At 37.7% G+C, this 19,921-nt stretch overlaps 1 protein-coding gene across 8 annotated transcripts in view; it reads left to right on the forward strand.

The window, feature by feature from the left end:
• Positions 1 to 19,921, forward strand: part of ZMYND11 (zinc finger, MYND-type containing 11) — a 134,153-nt gene that overhangs the window by 50,233 nt on the left and 63,999 nt on the right. For 3 of the 8 annotated variants that reach the window (XM_011991543.1, XM_011991546.1, XM_011991547.1), the window contains exon 1: positions 834 to 1,010. In XM_011991543.1, coding sequence (XP_011846933.1) covers positions 895 to 1,010 — 116 coding nt within the window. In that variant the 5' untranslated portion in view covers positions 834 to 894. Of the gene's footprint in view, positions 1 to 833; positions 1,011 to 18,602; positions 18,698 to 19,921 lie in introns of those variants that run through there. The other 5 variants (XM_011991549.1, XM_011991550.1, XM_011991551.1 and 2 more) reach the window with 3 other exon arrangements.

Here is a 19,921-nt window from a genome sequence, read left to right on the forward strand (position 1 = left end):
GAGATGTTTCAGTGGGTCCTCAGTGCTAGGATTCATGACGAAGGCTTACCAGACGCCTACAGACGCGTCTCTCCATGCTGAGTTCAGAGAATCCTCTGTGATACTGCTGTTCTCCGGACATCCAGGGTTTAACTCTTTTCTCTCCCCATCTTGCCAGGAGACAGCAGGAAAATTATTGGGAGGTGTGGTGGCAATTTTCTTCAATTCATCTAGAATACTAAAATTTGAATAAAATAGCAATGCTGTTTCCTAATAGTGTAATAAATACCCTCCGAAACTTACACCTAAACCAAGAATGTTACCATTCTTCATCATTTGTGACCTTCTAGTGTTCCGTCCCTCAACCTTTCGCATCTCATCCCAGAAGTAACTTCCTTATACTTCATGTTCATGGTTTGATTTTAAAAAAGAATGTTATTTTCATGTATCTATGTATGTATATAAAATTTGATTAAGCCATGATTATAATAAACCAAAGTACAAACAATTAGCATATTTAAATTCCATTTTGTATTGATCAAATTACAAACAGTGTAATGTCAGCAAAGGAAGTTTTATCTTGCAGTATTTCTGTGTTTTAGGATAAACGTAAACGCATTTTCTAAAAGTATATGGGTGTGAAGTGACCACTTATTCTTCTTGGGGTAACCTTTTAACTTTTTGGCTTTTAGAATGTCATTCTTCATGATGTAATGAAATGAATGATACTTTATGTGAAGTAACTGGTGATGTGGATGGTAGAAAAAATAGAAAGTGGGCAATACTGCATGCTAAGTATAATCAATAGTTGAGAGGTCCTGATAATGTTATTCGCTTATATTGATAAATCATTTTGTAATCTGTTTTTTGTTTCCCTTATGTTTTTATTACTGCAGCTAAAGAAGTAAACAGGTCATGGCACGTTTAACAAAAAGACGACAGGCGGATACAAAAGCTATCCAGCATCTTTGGGCAGCCATTGAGATTATACGGAACCAGAAGCAAATTGCCAACATTGACCGTATTACAAAGTAAGTAAATTTAAACAAAAATATTTCTGTAAAATTTCATAGAAGATTTTGGGGGAAAGGCCAAAAAATTTTTCATCTGTTATGCTAATCAACATATATTACAAAGAACTGAAGACACCTTTTGCTTTGCAGGAATATTTACTTGTTAGAAAAACACAGAAACATACAGAAGCAACTTGTGTTTAGAAGTTTCATAGAAAAATTAGATAAGGAAAATATCACTATATACTATTTATAATAGTTTTTTAGTTAACAAAATTTTTAGCTCTGTGTATTGATTTATTTTGGGATGGAGTCTCACTCTGTCGCCCAGACCGGAGTGCAGTGGGCTTACGACAACCTCTGCCTCCCGGGTTCAAGTGATTCTCGTGCCTCAGCCTCCCAAGTAGCTGGGATTACAGGCACCCACCACCACGCCCAGCTAATTTTTTGTATTTTTAGTAGAGGCAGGGTTTCACCATGTTGGCCAGGCTGATCTCAAACTCCTGACCTCGTGATTCGCCTGCGTCGGCCTCCCAAAGTGCTGGGATTTACAGGCGTGAGCCACTGCACCCGGCCAGAGATTCTTTTATTAAAAACACCTTTAGTGAATCACTTTTGTGTAGTAAAGCTATCTAAAAACAGTCTACTGTTCATTACTAATTTTAATACAGGATAGGTGTGGTATGTGTAGTAACATCTTACTACTTTATAGCCCACTAACAGAATTTTCAACAATTTCCTTCTGTATTTTAGAAATCATGTTAAATAAACATTCAGTTTTAAAGAATAAAATTATCCACCCCCATCCCCTAGTTTCTCATGCTATTTATATGGGTAGACAGATCCAGGATACAAAAAAAAAGAAAAATCAAAGTACTTTATGAAGCTTCTATTTACATGTTGTATACTAATTATAAGGGAGTCTTCAGTTAGGAACTTGGTTTTGTTTTGTTTCTCTGGGTATTCTTAAAGAAATAAAGCTAAATTTATCTTTTTTAAGTGTTTGGAATTTTAAAAATAATTTAGAGAAAATGTCTTGATGCTTTAGAGAAAATGTCTTCACATTCTTTAGATGCTATGGGTAAAAATGGAGAATGGGAGTAATTTACAAAACTCAAATAAGTGCTTTTTTTGACCTTTATTAATAAGTAATAAAATTGAGTTCCATGTATTTTTGTCCTTTCCCTGTGTGCTGGTGAAGATTACAAAGGCTACTTAGCGATGGGTGCAGTGGCTCACGCCTGTAATCCCAGCACTTTAGCAGGCCAAGGCTGGTGGATCGCCTGAGCTCAGGAGTTGGAGACTAGCCTGGCCAACATGGTGAAACCCCATCTCTGCCAAAAATACAAAAATTAGCCTGGTGTGGTGGTGTGCACCTGTGGTCCCAACCACTCAGGAAGCTGAGGTGGGAGAATCACTTGAGCCTGGAAGGCAGAGGTTGCGGTGAGCTGAGGTAAGACCACTGCACTCCAGCCTGGGTGACAGTGAGGCCCCCGTCTCAAGACAAAGAAACCCAAAGGCTAAGAGGGAAGAAAAAAGGATATAGAGAAGGGGTGAGGATATATGTGGATCCAACTCTGTACTCGCCCTTGGGGTATTTTAAAGCTGACTGTGTACAACTCCTTGCTCCTATAAGATAGTAGAAGAAAAAAGAAAAAGATAATACTATGTGAACAATAAGAATAAAATAAATAGTACATTATTTTAATTATTATGTTTTTAAATAAAGCACGTAATTTGAGGTATGATAACTAAATGCAAATGATGTTGATGTAAAACATTTTAAAAAAAAACAGTGCAAAACAGTATTTCCTTATGGTTGAGATTTTTAAAAAACCATCGTTTATATAAAAATTGCTTAGAGAAGAATGTTTAAATAAAATACTTTTCTTTGGATTCAGCTATTTAAATTAAAATCATGTAAACATGACAACTGTTTCAGTTTTTCAGATGACCTTTATTCATCTGTAGCATCTTTCTCTGGAAGCTTCAGGGACATTTCTCTGAGCAGCTCTCAGAATCTCCCAGTGTGATGTTGCTGTCAGATTGTGGCCACCTTCTAACCTGGGAGTGAGAGAACTAAATCCCACAGTACGTGTGTGTACACGTGACCAGCTTCTAACCTGGGAGTGAGAGAATTAACTCCCACAGTACGTGTGTGTACGTGTGACCACCTTCTAACCTGGGAGTGAGAGAATTAACTCCCACAGTACGTGTGTGTACGTGTGACCACCTTCTAACCTGGGAGCGAGAGAATTAACTCCCACAGTACGTGTGTGTACACGTGACCAGCTTCTAACCTGGGAGCGAGAGAATTAACTCCCACAGTACGTGTGTGTACGTGTGACCACCTTCTAACCTGGGAGTGAGAGAATTAACTCCCACAGTACGTGTGTGTACATGTATACACATGTTAAACTGTAGTAAAAGACATGGAGATTATTAACAGGATTGCCTACATCTCATTTTGCATTGTGTATGATTGATAAGCATTCTTTTCTCTCCTTTCTTCATCAGCGTAGCTTTAATTGATGCCAAGGCTTATTTTTCTTCATGCTGTAAGGTCCATAGTTTTACAATTAAATATGAATACATTTATTTACCTACCAGATAGTCTTGGTTTTATTAGTTTCATCTAAAGATGAAAAGAAAGAAAAAGAAAGAATCAGAGGTTAAGTGCTTAAGACTGGGTCCCTGTGTTTCCTCTGCCTCATCTCATCTGAGAGGTATGCCATGTTTGTTTTTATTATGTGGCTCAAATCAGAGCATCCTGTACTTCCTTCATAACATTAATCACATTTGTCATTATTTCCCTGCTAGACAGCTCCAAGAAAGAACTGTCTAGAAAATTGCCCAATCCGGCCAGTGCCTTTGCTTCTTGGCTGTTATTAATTTCCTTGTTTGTTAAACTTGCCTAAGGTAAGTTAGGAAGTAGCAATGCACTATGACAGGAAGTCAGATCTTTTGCTCTAAAGCCTAATATTCCTATTCTGTACTCTCGATAGGTAAATACTTTTCAAGCCTTAGATTCATTTTAAATCAAGTTGATCTACTTAGTCAAGTCCGAACATAAAGATATCTTTTAAACTTTGCAAATATGTTAAGGTACTGAAGGCTGTAATAGAGTCACTGTCAAGAATGCGTATTAGTCATTAAGTTTCATTTCTTATTTTGACTGATGAGTGATGCCATTATAAAAAAAGCTACATAGGTTTTGTCAAGCATTAAAAGTTGTGGGCTTTGGGGTGACTGGCTCTTAGCCTGGTACACCCTAAACACTGTAATTTACTTCTGTATAATGGTTTAGCTCTGCTTGCTTTTGTTCTTTTAATCTCTAGGTTTCTCTTCTTTTTTGTTGTTGTTTTTTTTTTTTTTTTTTGGAATTGATTGAAGAAACCCGGCCATTGGTTGTGATTTTCCATAGTGTGGCTTTTGCTGATCACATCCCTATAGTCTAGTTTAACCTGCTGCTCAGTCCTTTTTATTTCATGGAGATTGATAGCTGCGTCTGGTGGCTTGCGGGAGGGGGCAAGACTATTCCATGGGAGTGGTCTGTTCTATCAGGAGACACATGATGTCAGTTGTTTCTCATTTTGTGATGTACATAGCAATTGATGCTAGATCCAGTAACTCTAATTAAGGACTGCCAAATGGTAATCATCCAATCTATCTTTCCTTTTTTAACTGGACTACTTCTATAAGGACATAGCTTCCCGTCATCTGCTATTTGGTTACCATGTGGTATGGTTCATATGGGAAAAGTAGAGTAATTCATTCTCTTTATGTATTTAGCAGTTTTTAAAATAGTATCCTTTAACGGTAACCAATTAGATTTAGAAACACATTGCCCTCTGGAATTCATGCATTTAATTACATTTCGTGTATTTCAGTCCATTTTCAAAATACCCCTTATTGATGCTATCTTTGACCAGCTGGAGCCTCTGCAGTGTTGGCTTCTCACCTTCTTTCTGCTTGTTACGGAACAAGATGTTTCAGGATCTTCCTGCACATATCCTGCCCCAGGTCTGGAACCACTGATTTCTCCCAGGTGCTCTGGTTTCTTTTAGTTTTAAAATGTATTTTAAGAGCACTTCCTGGCCACTCCGTGTCGCTACTGGGTGGGTCTCTTTCTAGGCCTTTGGACAGAATTATGAAATGCACATACTTTTAAAAGATAAAAACACCTCCTGAGTTCATGCTGATATTTTCCATTGAACTTTGTGGCTACTGGGTTTTATTTACTTAGCTCGTCTATCTAAAATCTTTATCTACTTTCTGACATGGTGAGAATCATGGTTCTCAGGGACGTCATCTGGGATAAAATTTTAGAATTTCATGTAGTCAGTTATTTTATGCAACATTAAATACACAGCTATTAGAATAAGAAAATCTTAAATATTCTATATACCATGTATAGTTATGATTATGTTATTATTTTCTTATCTACACACATCCTTATTTAGTTTGGAGCCTCTCTTAGTGTGTTGGATCTTCTTTTCCTGTCTTCTGTATTTGTACTTTTCTATTTAATTCATCTTTTTTCTTTTTGATTTTTAGTATGTTCCTTCATTGCAACCTCTTTTTTGTAACATTATCTGGTGTATATTCATTTTTGTGTACCCTCTAGTTTAGACTTCACCTCTGAAGTGATTTTTTTTTTCCATTTACTTCAAATGTTTAACTGAGAATTCTGAGTTTTTCTTCTGATTTATAGCTTGTTTACCTTGTATCATTTTCTTCATGTCTTTTCTCATGTCTTGAGACAGTAGATTCTAGCTTCCTTCTGTTTTGTAGGCTTATCTTTCTGGCATGTTTCTAACCATCAGGATGTCATTCTGTTCCATGTGCCATGGTCATTCTCTGTTGGTCATTCTCACGTGAAATCACTTTTCCTAAACTTGTGTCAGGGCAGATTTATGGCTTTAAAGTTCTTTTTACGCCATTTTTACGAAGTGCTAAAAATAGAGCTTAATTTTTCCTGAGATTTCCCAGATTTTTCTCCATCTTTTCCCTGGTTTTTTGTGGAGTCACCTTTTCTTATACTGAGGGTCTTTTCAACTGATTGCAGCAGTATTTGTTACTTTTATTTGTAGCCTTTCTGTGTAATACCGGGCTTTGTCCTGGAAGGGAACTGTGACTGCTATATTTTGAGTGTTTGTAGGCCCCATTAAGCTCTAGCTCCTTAAGAATTTACCGCAAATTCATGAATTACCATGAATCATCTGCAAATGGGAGTGTGTAAAATCCAGTTTCAGTGCTATTATCAAGTGGGCCTGCTGTGCTTTCCAGTGTGTCTCTGTTGGGTATTTTACCCTCTTATACTCTGTTCCATTAGTATCTGTTGTGCTTCTCTTTCTCCTGTAAGGGTATCAGTACCAATCAGGATTGTAGCTCTCAGAGATTTGTTCTCACCTGCTCAAATTTTGGAATGCATAGGAGTTCTCATGACCTAATTTTGTACTGCGTATGCTGTCCAAGGGCATTTTGCTTTGTTTTATTTGGTATTCTTCCAGTAACTCTGTCTAGTAGGTTTGGGGAGATTTAAAAACTATGTTGATCGGGCGCGGTGGCGCGGTGGCTCAAGCCTGTAATCCTAGCACTTTGGGAGGCCGAGGTGGGCGGATCACGAGGTCAGGAGATTGAGATCACAGTGAAACCCCGTCTCTACTAAAAATACAAAAAATTAGCCGGGCGCAGTGGGGGGTGCCTGTAGTCCCAGCTACTGGGGAGGCTGAGGCAGGAGAATGGCGTGAACCCGGGAGGCGGAGGCGTGCCACTGCACTCCAGCCTAGGCCACAGAGCAAGACTGTCTCAAAAACAAAAAACAAAAAAAAAACCCAAAAAACTATGTTACCATCATCATCATCCCATCTCACAACAATCTTATGATTTTTCTTTAAAAAAAAAAAAAATGGGGGGGGGGTGCCGGGTAGTGGCTCATGCCTGTAGTATCAGCACTTTGGGAGGCTGAGGTGGATGGATTGCCGAGGTCAGGGGTTCGAGACCAGCCTTGCCAACATAGTGAAACCCTGTCTCTATTAAAAATACAAAAAATTAGCTGGGCGTGGTGGCGGGCACATGTATTCCCAGCTACTGGGGAGGCTGAGGCAGGAGAATCACTGGAACCCGGGAGGCAGAGGTTGTAGTGAGCCAAAATTGCGCCATTGCACTCCAGCCTGGTTAACAAGAGTGAAACTCGGTCTCAAAAAGAAAACAAAAAAGTTTTTAAAGGCACAGGATATTTTCTGAAGTTCAAAAGCAATAAATAATTCCTTCTGACAAAGGTAAATCAAAGGCATGTTCTCCCTGTTTGTATACTGCACTGGACACATCAGAATAAATGGCAGCATCATATTCAAACACACCATCCTTTTTTTTTTTGAGACGGAGTCTCGCTGTGTCGCCCAGACTGGAGTGCAGTGGAGCGATCTCAGCTCACTGCAAACTCCGCCTCCTGGGTTCACGCCATTCTCCTGCCTCAGCCTCCCGAGTAGCTGGGACTACAGGCGCCCGCCACCGTGCCTGGCTAGTTTTTTTGGTATTTTTAGTAGATACGGGGTTTCACGGTGTTAGCAAGGATGGTCTCAATCTCCTGACATTGTGATCCGCCTGCCTCGGCCTCCCAAAGTTCTAGCATTACAGGCGTGAGCCACCGCGCCTGGCCAGGATTCTTAACATAGCAAGACTTGGGTTGCAGTTTAAAGAAGAAATTCTGGCCAGGCGCCATGGCTAAGGCCTGTAATCCCAGCATTTAGGGAGACCGTGGCAGGCAGATCGCGAGGTCAGGAGTTCGAGACCAGCCTGGCCAACGTAGTGAAACCCTGTCTCTACTGAAAATACAAAAATTAGCCAGGCATTGTGGCGCACGCCTGTAGTCCCAGCTACTTGGGAGGCTGAGGCAGGAGAATCGCTTGAACCTGGGAGGCGGAGGTTGTGGTGAGCTGAGATCACGCCACTGCACTCCAGCCTGGGCGACCGAGCAAGATTCTGTCTCGGAAAAAAAAAAAAAAGAAATCCCACGAGTTGAATTTGTGGCCATTTGAAGGATTTAAGTCTCAGATCCTCATAATTAATTAAATTGTTAGGGACTAATAATTTTCTTATCTCTGTAACAAAATAGGAAAACTTACCTGTTCTAAATGTTTATTCCATCTAATTGTGATGGTATTTAACTTTGGAGTTCCTAACAGTAGTCACCCATTAGCTGTCACGACATCTCCCCAAGAAGGAGAGTTCTGAGTCGTTTCTTCCCCACATTCTTTTAATTTTCCTTTTAAAAAAACTGCTGGTGTCAGCTAGGTGCAGTGGCTCATGCCTGAAATGCCAGCATTTTGGGAGGCTGAGGTTGGGGGATCGCTTGAGAGTAGGAGTTTGAGACCAGCCTGAGCAACATAGTGAGACCCTGTCTCTACAAAAAATTAAAAAATTAGCCAAGCGTGGTGGTGCGTGCCTGTAGTCTCAGCTTCTTGAGAGGCTGAGGGAGGATCGCTTGAGCCCAGGAGATCAAGGCTGCAGTGAGCTGTGATTGTGCCACTGCACTCCAGCCTGGGAGACAGAGTGAGACCCTGTCTCAAAACAAAAACAAAACAAAACAAAACAAAACAAACCTGCTAGTGTTGTATCCAAGAAGGTAGTAGGGAAGGTACTGTAAGTTAGATAATCACTGCTAAGATGTTTTGAATATGTCAGATATTTAAAAACCATACCCAAGATAAACTTCTTTAACAAGCTCCAACATTTTGGTGTGGAAAATATTAAAAGGGTCAGTCTGAAATCAAAATATGTAAATGTGGTTAAGTCTGATTTTTGATTAACAATGAAACTGTCCCTCTGATTTAAAGCTATATTTACAAATTTGACTTAATGATAATGTGAAATTCTATAGATGACCTCATTTGGGAGCTAAATAAGCACAAATAAATTTTGGCCTGTCAGCGAAAACATTTTACATTTTTAGAAACTGGAGGATATTTGTGATGTTTAAGCATTATAAAATGGAAACAAATTAGTCATTTTATCATAAAGAAGAAAATGCAGTAGTAAGTTGAGGGTTATGTGTGAAGATAAGCATAGGCAATAGTAGCTTCTCTTTTCAGTTTAAATGTCTGTAAATGCTGAATTATAGCTAGCACATGTGAATTAATCAGTTTTGTGTAATTTGAATAGGTATCATAATAAATTTTGAAAGTTATTTAACAGTAATATTAAATATTTATAAAATATTTTTATGCCTAAGATGTTAGCCCTCGTTTTACACATTATACATCAAGAAGTAAAGGATGAAGAACCATGTAACAACAAAATCAGTAACAGAAGTGACATTTAAACTTTTAATTACTGACTTTCCCAATATGAGGCCATGTGCTGTGGTTCACGCTTGTAATCCCACTACTTTGGGAGGCTGAGGCGGATGGATCCCTTGAGCTCAGGAGCTTCAAGACCAACCTGGGTAGTGTAGTGAGACCCCATCTCTACAAAAAAATACAAAATTAGCCGGGTGTGGTGGTGTACGCCTGTAGTCCCAGCTACTCGGGAGGCTGAGGAGGGAGGATGGCTTGAGCCTGGAAGGTTGAGGTTACAGTGAGCCATGATTGTGCCACTGTGCTCCAGCCTGGGCAACAGAGTGAGACCCTGTCTCAAAAAAAAAAATTTCCCAGTATGATTCATAACTCATTGTCATGTTATTTCTCTAGATGCCATGTCTATTTTAATATCCATTAAAAACAAGTTACATATATCACTTCCTTTTCTTCTTTAATCCAAACAAATTACTCACATCTGATTTGGACTATTATGACTTGGCTTTAGAGGTTTATAATAATTTTAAGTAAGACAGTTTAAAGACATACTTTTGAAATAAGTACAGATTTTATACTAGTCTCTACTGGCATTGTTGGCTAGACTGTGTGATTGAGGGAGGTTGGCTTGTTTATTATGGACTACTAGAAAAAGCAATTGAAGTATTTGACCTATATGTTTCCTTCCTGTCTTGGGCAACTTTAATTTTGTGTTTCTAGCGGTGATTACACTGTGACTAGTATAATTAAACTAACATTGGATTGGTAGACTAGTCCCATTCAAGTGAATATTTCAGATTAGGCCATCAATTAATTACTTGTATTGCTTACTTTAGGGTCAAACCCCAGTTAGAAAATGTGACCTCTGACCTCTTGTGACATATTTGGCATTGAAATTTCTGAGTTCTCCTGGAGTTCTTCCTGTCGCTACAGATATACATAAACCCGAACTGTAAGTCCTCTTCGTGTGTAGGTTGCGTTTGAAGTTTCAACTAGGTACACATTATTTCTTAAGTTAAATTTTGCTATGTCTCAGTGTCAATTTCTGTTCCTTCACTGGAATTATTGGAGAGGAAGAGAATAGCCATTGCCTAAGTTACTTCTTTGGAAATAAGTTCATTTAAAAAACGATTGATTCGTATTATACTGTTCATGTAATCCCAAGGATTCTCCACAGAATTGCTCGTTGTATTCTCATTTCCATCTGTATTGATTTAGTGTTTCTTACATATCTTATTATGAAACCAGATTGGCAGGTATACTGTTGTTATTTTATTGTACTTTATACAATAATGGCCTTACAGAAGAAGTAACTGATTCTGAATAAGTATAGTCCACAGTGAGTTTTTTTCAGGATGCCAAATTCTTAGGACATTCACCTCGCCTTGGGTTGTTGTCTAGCTGTTTTCATGTATTTCACATTTCTTTGTGTGTCTATGAAGGAGACATACAAGGCACATAAAAGTATAAGACAGTAGTACAAAATAATAGGAGGGGGTCAGTAGCACAGATTGGAGTCTATCAGTTTACAACACTATAGGCCTTATTGGAGGGGACAGTCACTGTGAGAATGCTTGGGATGCATCGTGAAGGGTACAGAAATAGTTAGGTCTTGATAGTTGGATGGGATTAGACAAGGTAGAGAGGCGAGTCAGAGCATAGACTATCTGGATCAAGCAGAGGGCGACTGTAGGGCTTAAAGAAAAGTGGATAAAAAGGCAGAAAGAGTTAGACCAGCAGGATCTTTAATGCTAGCATTGAAATTTTTATCCTGTAGCGAGAGGGGAATAGCAAATATTTTTTGAATGTAGAAATGGTAAAAGTAAAACAGTCATTTTTTTCTACCGCGGCTGGATTGACTCGAGTCTATCTGTTCTTCTCTGTTCTGGCCTGGGTTTTCATCCTTATGACTTCCTTGCCTGGTTTTCCAGTCCCCAGCTTTGCTAGTCTCTGTTTCTTCCCATCGTTGGTGTTAGAGATGCTTTTCAAAAACATCATCAGGATAATGGACCAATAGGTCCACTGTTGCAAACGTTTATCTGCTGCCCGTGAAGTCCACATTCCTGTGCAAAGGTGTTGCTGTCTTGGCCTCCCTCTTCTGCACACCCTCCTGCAACTCCCCACTCTCCTTATGCACTGGCTGGGCTCTCGCAGGCCCTCAGATCTGTGTTTCCCATGCTCCGCCTGGGACGCCCTTCCCAGACTCCTCCTTCAGGTGTTATCTCCTGACACCTTGAAGTCAACCTAATTCTATCAGTTATTTTTCTGAATTTTAGGTCTGATTGTGGTCTTAAAATTCTGTTTTGATTTCCTCATTATTGATAAAGTCCAAATACCTGAGCAAGGCATTTGTACAAAGCTCTTTACAGTGAGACCTTGACTTTTCTTTCTTTTTTTCATACCCAGCGTCTCCCTACTCAGTGTTCCATCTAATGAGACTGTTCTCAATTGCCTGAGTACTTTATGGATTCTTCATTTTGTGTTTTTCCTTCATCAGTGGACAAAATCATACCCATTCTTTTAGGATCCAACTCAAATCTCCTTTGAGATTTTTGAGACATTCCTTATTCAGACCCATTTTCCTTTCTGTTTCCTTAGTAATATATATACAGACACACACATATATACACACACACATACATGCATACATATATATTATATTGTGTGTGTGTACATATATATGTATATATACACATAGATGTGTATATATACACATATATATCTAAAAGTAATATATGTACACGATTTGATTTTATTATTTATTGGTCTCTTAGGATCTTTGAAGAGCATTCTGCATCCTTTCGATGGTGAGCACCTTGAGGGTAGAGTATATATATTTTCTCTCTTTGTAGCTTAGTGTGAGGCACAGTAATTGGGACTTTAGTAATAATATTCAGCTGTGTAAACTGTAGAATTGGTTTGAAGGAGGGTTATAATAATTGATAACATTAGTCATTTTGTGAAAAGCACTGACTTTATATAATTATTTAATTTTCACAACAACTCTGTGAGGTATGTTGTCATGAGTCTCATTTTGCTGAAAAGATAAAGCTTAGGAAGGTAAAATGGATGGCCCAAAGTCAGTGGCAGAACTAAAATTTTAATACAGGTCTCTCTGATATTGGAGTCCAAGCTCTTAACCATTAAATGTTTCCTTCTGGTATTTTAATGGATTTGTATTTATATCTTTGCAAACTTTGAAGTTTTCAAAACATGATCATCTACATGGAACTAACACGTTGTCTCATTTCATCCTCACAACAACTGTGAAGTTTAAGTTAGCCCCACCTTATAGGTAGGGAATGTGAGGCTATCACGGTAAATTATTTATCCCAGGTTACGTGTTAGAATTAGGAAGAACCTAGTGCTTCAGAATGTGTTCTGAAATATTAAAATGACTCCATTGATGAAGGAGCCATAACGATGCTATTTTAGGTTTTGAAGTGTATTGCTCTTTGTTCCATGCAATTTTGAAATATTTGTTTGCCATGAATTATTTTGTTTTATTTCTAAAAGTAACATAAACATATTACAAGATACTTGGAAAATAGAAAACAGAAAAATAACCCTCTATAATTTCTCTATCAGAATTCAAATCAGATACTCATTTTGATTTTCTTTTCCCCTTTCATTTTCCTATTTGTGGTTGTTGTCTCAGCAGCATTCAACCTTTTTCCATGTCATTGCTTGGCCACCATAAGTTATTATTTGTAGTGGTTGCACAACGCACAGTGTTTCATCTGGTGAGACCACACTGTAATATGAGCTGGGAAGGAGGAGAAACAAGATGAATGAATATTTGTTATATGACTTACATTATCTTATTTACCCTCAAAACAACAGCATGGGGTTGACTTTACTAATTTTACTTCATAGATAAGCAAATCGAGATGCAGTGAGGGTAAGTGACTTGTCCAAAGTTACGCAACTAGTCAGTTGCAGAACAGGTGTCTGTACCTGGATCTGTGTGACTTTGCAGGCCATGCTTTTCCACGCTGCTTTCACGATGCCTCCATGTGTCATCTGTTAAATTCTTATAGCAGCACTACATATTCCAGTTACACAAAAAAAGAATGAGGCGAGAGCTTAGAGGGGGTAAAGTGTAAAGTATTAAATGTGAGGTACTGGACTCCATTTTGCATCCATGATATCATTTAGCTCCTACTGCAGCCCTGAGTATTGCCTGCCTTCTGACCATCATGCTGCCAGTGTTACGGTCTAGAATAACTTGGATGTTTTCAAGTTTTTCATTGTGCTACATATCTCCTTGTTTTTTTCCCCATGTTTTGAATTATTTCCTTGCCATGGACACTCAGGATGTCTTCAGTTTCCTTCCACCATAAATTACTATGCCTTGCCCTACTTTTCAGTACCACAGATGACACTACAAGGAACTTGTTGGTCTGTCTGTCCGGAAGCAGAAATTCCTCCCTGATTTCAGGGTAGGCACATAGGTGCCTGATCTGACTGAGCTCTTGAGAAGGGCCACCTCCATCTTCACGCTGGGTAGTGCTGTGCACAAGGAGTTTTATTTTCCTGCATATCTGCATTTGCTTAATGCTGTTCATTTGCCCACATTTTGTCACTTGGATGTTTGAACTTGCATTTCTTTATCTGTTCATGAGTTTAGGCAGCTCTTGCTGTTCTTACAAGGTTTTGGGTTTCCTTTCCTGTGAGTCCCCGTTATTCTCTGCCTGTTTTCCACTGGGAAATTACTATCTTTTTCTGTTGATTTACAGGTGTTCTTTATTCTAAATATTAATTCCCTTATAGGTTTTATGCTTTGCAAACATCTTTTCTCATTCTGTCATCTGTTTATTTACCTTTTTCCATAGTTTTATTTCTTGAGCAGAAATTTCAAATTTTGAAATGATCATATTCAATCTCTTCTGCCTAATGTTTTATCCTTTTGTAATTTTCTTTTAAGAAGTCCTTCTCCTTAAGAAGGCCACAGAATATTCCCTACATTTTCTTTTACTGATTGTAGAGTTTTATCATTCTCAGATAGGTCTGCAATCCATCTATAGTTCCCTTTTTAGGTGGTAGGTAAGGATCTACTTTACCTTTTTATGTTTCACTCCATAGTCAGTCTGCCTTTTTCTTTAGGATTTAAACTTGAAAATCAAAAACTCTTTTGGGAGATGTTTTAGGGGCCCTTACAGCATTCCATATAGTTAAATTATTTATTAGCAGTACCATTATTTGTGTGCCCTCTGCCCCTGCAACCTCTGTATGGAGTAAGGATCTCGTTTGGGTATGGGGTATCCCAAACGCCTAGAACTTAGTGACTGGCATGTGACAGTCACTCAACAGTCTGCAACGGTATTTGTCGAGTGCTAGGCTTTTTTCCTGTAGCTAGTCATTCTAACAAAAAGCTTGGAATCTTTAATAAAACCAGACTAATAACTCTGCTGTTAACCTGCTGTGTTTTCTTGAAGTAATTTTCTTTCCTTCCTCTGTAAACTAAAGCCCTGTGTAACCACTATCTCAGTTAAGATTATAGGAAGTTTTTATCACCCCAAAAGTTCTTTGTTCTCCTTTGTACTGCCTTCTGCTCCCTTCCGTCATTGATTTGCCTACGGTCACTGTGATCAGCTTCGCCTGTTTCAGAATTTTATATGAATGGAAACATATTATTTTCCATGATCAGCTTTTCTTGATCAGCACGTTTTGTGATCTGTTTGCTACGTATATTGGTAGTTCATTTGTTTTCTTTGCTCAGTAGTATTTCATTGTGTGGATATACCACAATTTTAAACATTTGTTAATCTACTGGAGGAATATTTGAGGTGGTTTTTTAAAAGGGAGATAGGGTCTCACCTGTTAACCAGGATGGAGTGCAGTGGCACAATCTCGACTCACTACAGCCTCAACCTCCTGGGCTCAAGCAGTCCTCCCAATTCAGCCTCTTGAGTAGCTGGGACTACAAGTGTATGCCACCATGCCCGGCTAATTTTTTTTTTTTTTGTAGAGTTGGGGTTTCTCCATGTTGCCTAGGCTAATCTCGAACTCCTGGGCCTCAGGCGATCTACCCACCTCAGCCTCCTAAAGTGCTGGGACTATAGGTGTGAGCCACCATGCCTGGTTGGTGTTTTCATTAGGAGGCAATTATGGCAAAAGCTACAATATCCTTTCATGTACAGGTGTAGGCATATGTGTTGAGAACTACCTAGGAGTGGAATTGCTAGGCTATGTGATAAGTGTATGTTTAACTTTATTAGAAATGGCAAAACTATTATCCAAAGTGACTATTTTACATTTCCAACTGCAGTCTATGAGAATTCCGAATTTTCCACATTCTCTCCAACACCTGGTATTGTCACTTTTTAGAAGTTCGAGTCAATCCCTGATTTATACTAGCATCTCGTGGTGGTTGAAATTTGCATTTCCCTGATATAAGCATATTTTAATGTGCTTGTTGACCAGTTATAAATTCTTTTACGTAGTATTCAAATGCTTTGCCCATTTTTTTTATGCAGTTACTTTATTTCAGTATTACTGAAGTGTTACAGAGCTCTATATATATTCCAGATACAAGGTCACTCACAGACCTGCATATCTAGAGTTCTGGAGGGATGTAATGGAGGAAATGAGGAACAATCAACATTTATAGAGATACTGGCTAAAAAGTTGCTGAAATTATTGAAAGGTACTAATACTCAATCCAGGAAGCCCATTGCAGACCAAATAAAATGATACCCACATTTAGCCGTATTGTAAAAACTGCAGTATTTACTATAGGGAAAGAGTAAATCTTAAGTGTAGCCAGTAGATTTTTTAAGAGACATCATGTATACAGATGTGGTAGGTAGACTCACAGATTGACTTCTGAACTGCAGTACTGGAATCCGAATGACTGTGAAATAGTAGCTTCAATGTGTGTCAAGAGACAGTAACTCTCAGCCTAGATTTTTTTACCTTTCAAGGAGGAGATTCAAATAAAGACTTTTGTAGACAATCTGAGAGAAGAGAAGTTCTCACTGGCTAACATCAGGCAGAGAAAAATGATCTCAAGTGAAAGTTCTGAAATATAAGAATGAATAATGCGCAAAGACTTGATAAACATGTGTTTAAAATTAAAACATTAACTATAAAAAATAAAAATAATGTTCAAGTTGTGAAAAAAAATCAGGCTAGTGCCACCATAATAGTGATCATTGGCAGTAGAATGGATAGTCGTATATTTCTATAACAGACTATTATACTACAGTAAAAATAAACTATAGCCTCACACATCAATATGGGTTAATTCCAAATACATAATATTAAGAAAGTAATCAAATTACAAAAGAGTACGTGCAGTATGATTCCATTTCTGCAAACTTCAAAAACAGACAACACTGAACAGCATGTTTTTAAGGGATAGGTATACATAGGGGCCAACAGTATAAAGACACAAAAGGGGAAATGGTGAACACAAAATTAAGGGCAGTGGTAACCAGCTTTGGGGGTGAGTGCCACCAGGATGGGCACATTCTAGGAGCTTTTGTCAGAGTTGGTTTCTGCTTTCTTTCCTAACATAGGAGGTGATTTAACTGGTGTTTGTCTTGTTCTTCACACTACACATATTTTAAAATAATTTCTGATACGTGTAATTTCTGAATTGAAAAATTTAAACCAAGAAGAAGTAAATAGGAGGCATGGAAGTTTGCTGGGGAAAACAGATGACACAGAAGGGTCAGGAAGGCGGGGCATGTAACTGAGAAGGATGAAGTGCTCGGCATTGGCTCATCACCGGTGTACTGTTCCCCGATTTGTGTATCTCGGTCACATTCCGGTCTATTGATGACCCACTCCACTGTTTTAGGTAGTTCATTTCATTCAGCAATAATTATCATCATTTAAGTCAACTGTTTCTTTTTGGCTGTTCCTCTGTTCTTCTACTGAAGACTGTGTGTGCCAGATTATCAAAATGCACAGGATATCTTAGTTACATGGAAATTACATTATTCACATGCTGTTCGCTTCTAAACATTTCTGGTAATACTATGGAAAATTTTTTCTGCTAAGTATTGTTGTAAGTAGAATTCTATTTAGTGTTATCAAGAGGAATTTTATATGGAACTGAAAGAGAAAACCTAGTTATTTAGCTTTTAATTATTTTTCTCCAACAAACTGGATAAAGTATATAATTTTATTGTGACCATTTTTAATAATTGAGTTAAAAATGAAAATGGAGGTTTTTAAGATGTGTATGATCTGAAAAGACATGATATTATAATTTTTAACTTATTTTGAAGGAAAATCCATCAACAAAATTAGTAGGTTATACATCATAAAATTTGGTAATCATTGAAATTTTGTCTTAGAGTTGTGTTTATATAGATTGTGTACTAATATACTAAGAAACATTGTACAAATAAGGTTAGATTTAGTTTGGGGCTAGTAAATTAATATTAAGAAGAAAAGTATAATATATTTCAAATACTGGAATTCAATTTTAATATAAAAATTTGAAACATCCTGTTTCATTGTAAGACATTGATGAATTCATATTTTCAACTGCTGGGAAACAGAGAAAAAGGGAAGAGAATGTCTGAAACTGGGGTAAGAGTAAAAGGGGAACTATTAATAGTTCTGCCAGTGCAACATGTAAACGTAGCAGTCCTGGAAGCACAGTCCCCCTTTCGTCATGAAGAAAGAGTGGAAGGTGGAGTGCTTTTAGTTCATGTGTGTGCCCCCATGCGCATTGTATTCATGTATGTGTATCAATACGTATACACGGTATATTTCATTGGAAGTTCTTTTGTTTCAAATATATTTTGGGGGCAGTTAGAAAAAAGATATAGAATAGAGTAAGGTTATATATATCAGAAGGGGATGAGCAGGATGAGGAAAAGGAAAACGAAGTTTAGTATATGAAATAGAGCCACAAGTAAGGCTAATACGATATAAGAAAGACTTCTATACCTCTGTAAAGCCCAACAGCCTGCCGAGGATGGGTTGCAGATTTGGCTTTCCGTTTTCTAGTAGCTAACGGAAAGGAGAAGCCTCAACATTTTAGTAATGTCCGTGAAGCAAATCAGTTGCCTAGGTAAAGCGTGGCTATTTCTAGTAGTACTAAAACCAGAAAGAAATCTTCAGGGTTTTCAGAAAGCTAACCATTTTCTAATAGTTACAAAGCTCGTGTCAGGTGGCAGAGTGTAGTCCTATGTCTTGAGAAGTCATGGTTGAGATTTCAGAGGCAATTTTAATTGAAATGTTATTGTTATATAATAAACAGTATGCCAAAACAGTACTCTGCTGTTACTTTTACTTTTTTCCAACTACAAAGGAAATTGACTATCAAACTTACAATATATTTCAATTTCAGATGTGAAACAACTACATTATTCTTGAACCTATGGTGATTTTTGCATCATTACACAGATATGTCATTTTCATTAGTTGTATCATTGTTATAAACTGGTAAGTAAGTTTTTAAAAAGTTGGTAAAATTTGGGGATAGGTCTAATTTAATAATGTAAAAAGATTCAAGCAAGCTGTAAAATATATAATTCATAATGACCGAAATTGAAATTTTAAATTAAAAATATTTCCTTTTTATAAAATGGAACCAATGTTAATAAAATAAGTAGTTATATATGTCATAGTAAAAATGTTCTTTGCTCCCCAAATGAAAACTTTGCCTGTTATTTGAAGGGGTACCTAGGTCTCTACCTAGCTTTAAAATAACTAAATGTTTTACTTTACCAGTTTAAATATGGTCACTGAATAAATAATAGAGATCAAAATCAAAAGTAATTATTTACAGTGTAACATTTGGGGTAATCATAATGGAGAAAAATTTTTAAAGAAAAAGTATAATACCTTTACTATTAACAAAAATATAATTGAAAGGAAAGACTTTTGGTTAATTCCCATAAAATCTTTACAGTGTATCTATATTCAGCAAATACGGTAAATTATTTTTAGTTCAGAAATAAGGGAAATTAAGACTCAACAGTTTTGCTTAAATAGAAATTATGAAAAGGGTTCATATTTTAGTGTTATGAAAACTAGAATATTTCACCTCTCCTTGTTAGCATTTTTCCTAGATAGTCAGTCACTGGAGGTCCATGATAAGTAGTTCTGTGCATGGTACTTAGACAGTGGGACAGAACTGAAAAGAAGGGTTATTACACTGTAGCCTAGGACTTTACAAACAAATAGGTACTTGCATATTGCATGTTCTTTCGACTCCCATATGAGTGTTTTTATTAACTCTGTGCCATGTATCTGCTTGAAATACAGATTAGAGGGACACAGGCTCTAGGATCATGGTGTCTGGTGGACCACCAATTTCAAATCACCCTTATCAAATCAGGAGTTGACATGATTGAAACTGGCCTTTTAGTGTGTGTGCGGACCAAGCTCTTTCTAGTTTGCTTTAAGCTTAGTCTGTCAGTGTCACAACCTAGTCTGTGTGTTCTTGCCAGGGCTCCCTTTCTTGGGGTGCCTGAATAACAGTTTTTGTCTCCCTGTCTCCATGTGATTGTCCAAAGCTCTCACTTGCCTTTTCCAGAACTGGCAGATACTCCTAAGTGAATTCTTTTCTTTGGTTTTTCTAGTTTTCGATGGAAGGATTGATCTGAACAACCCAATAAATTACTATTGGTAGCAGAACTATCTCTCTCTCTCTCTCTCTCTCTC

The sequence above is a fragment of the Mandrillus leucophaeus genome, unplaced genomic scaffold (genome assembly GCF_000951045.1).
Source record: "Mandrillus leucophaeus isolate KB7577 unplaced genomic scaffold, Mleu.le_1.0 Scaffold399, whole genome shotgun sequence".
In the NCBI taxonomy this organism is placed as follows: domain Eukaryota; kingdom Metazoa; phylum Chordata; class Mammalia; order Primates; family Cercopithecidae; genus Mandrillus; species Mandrillus leucophaeus.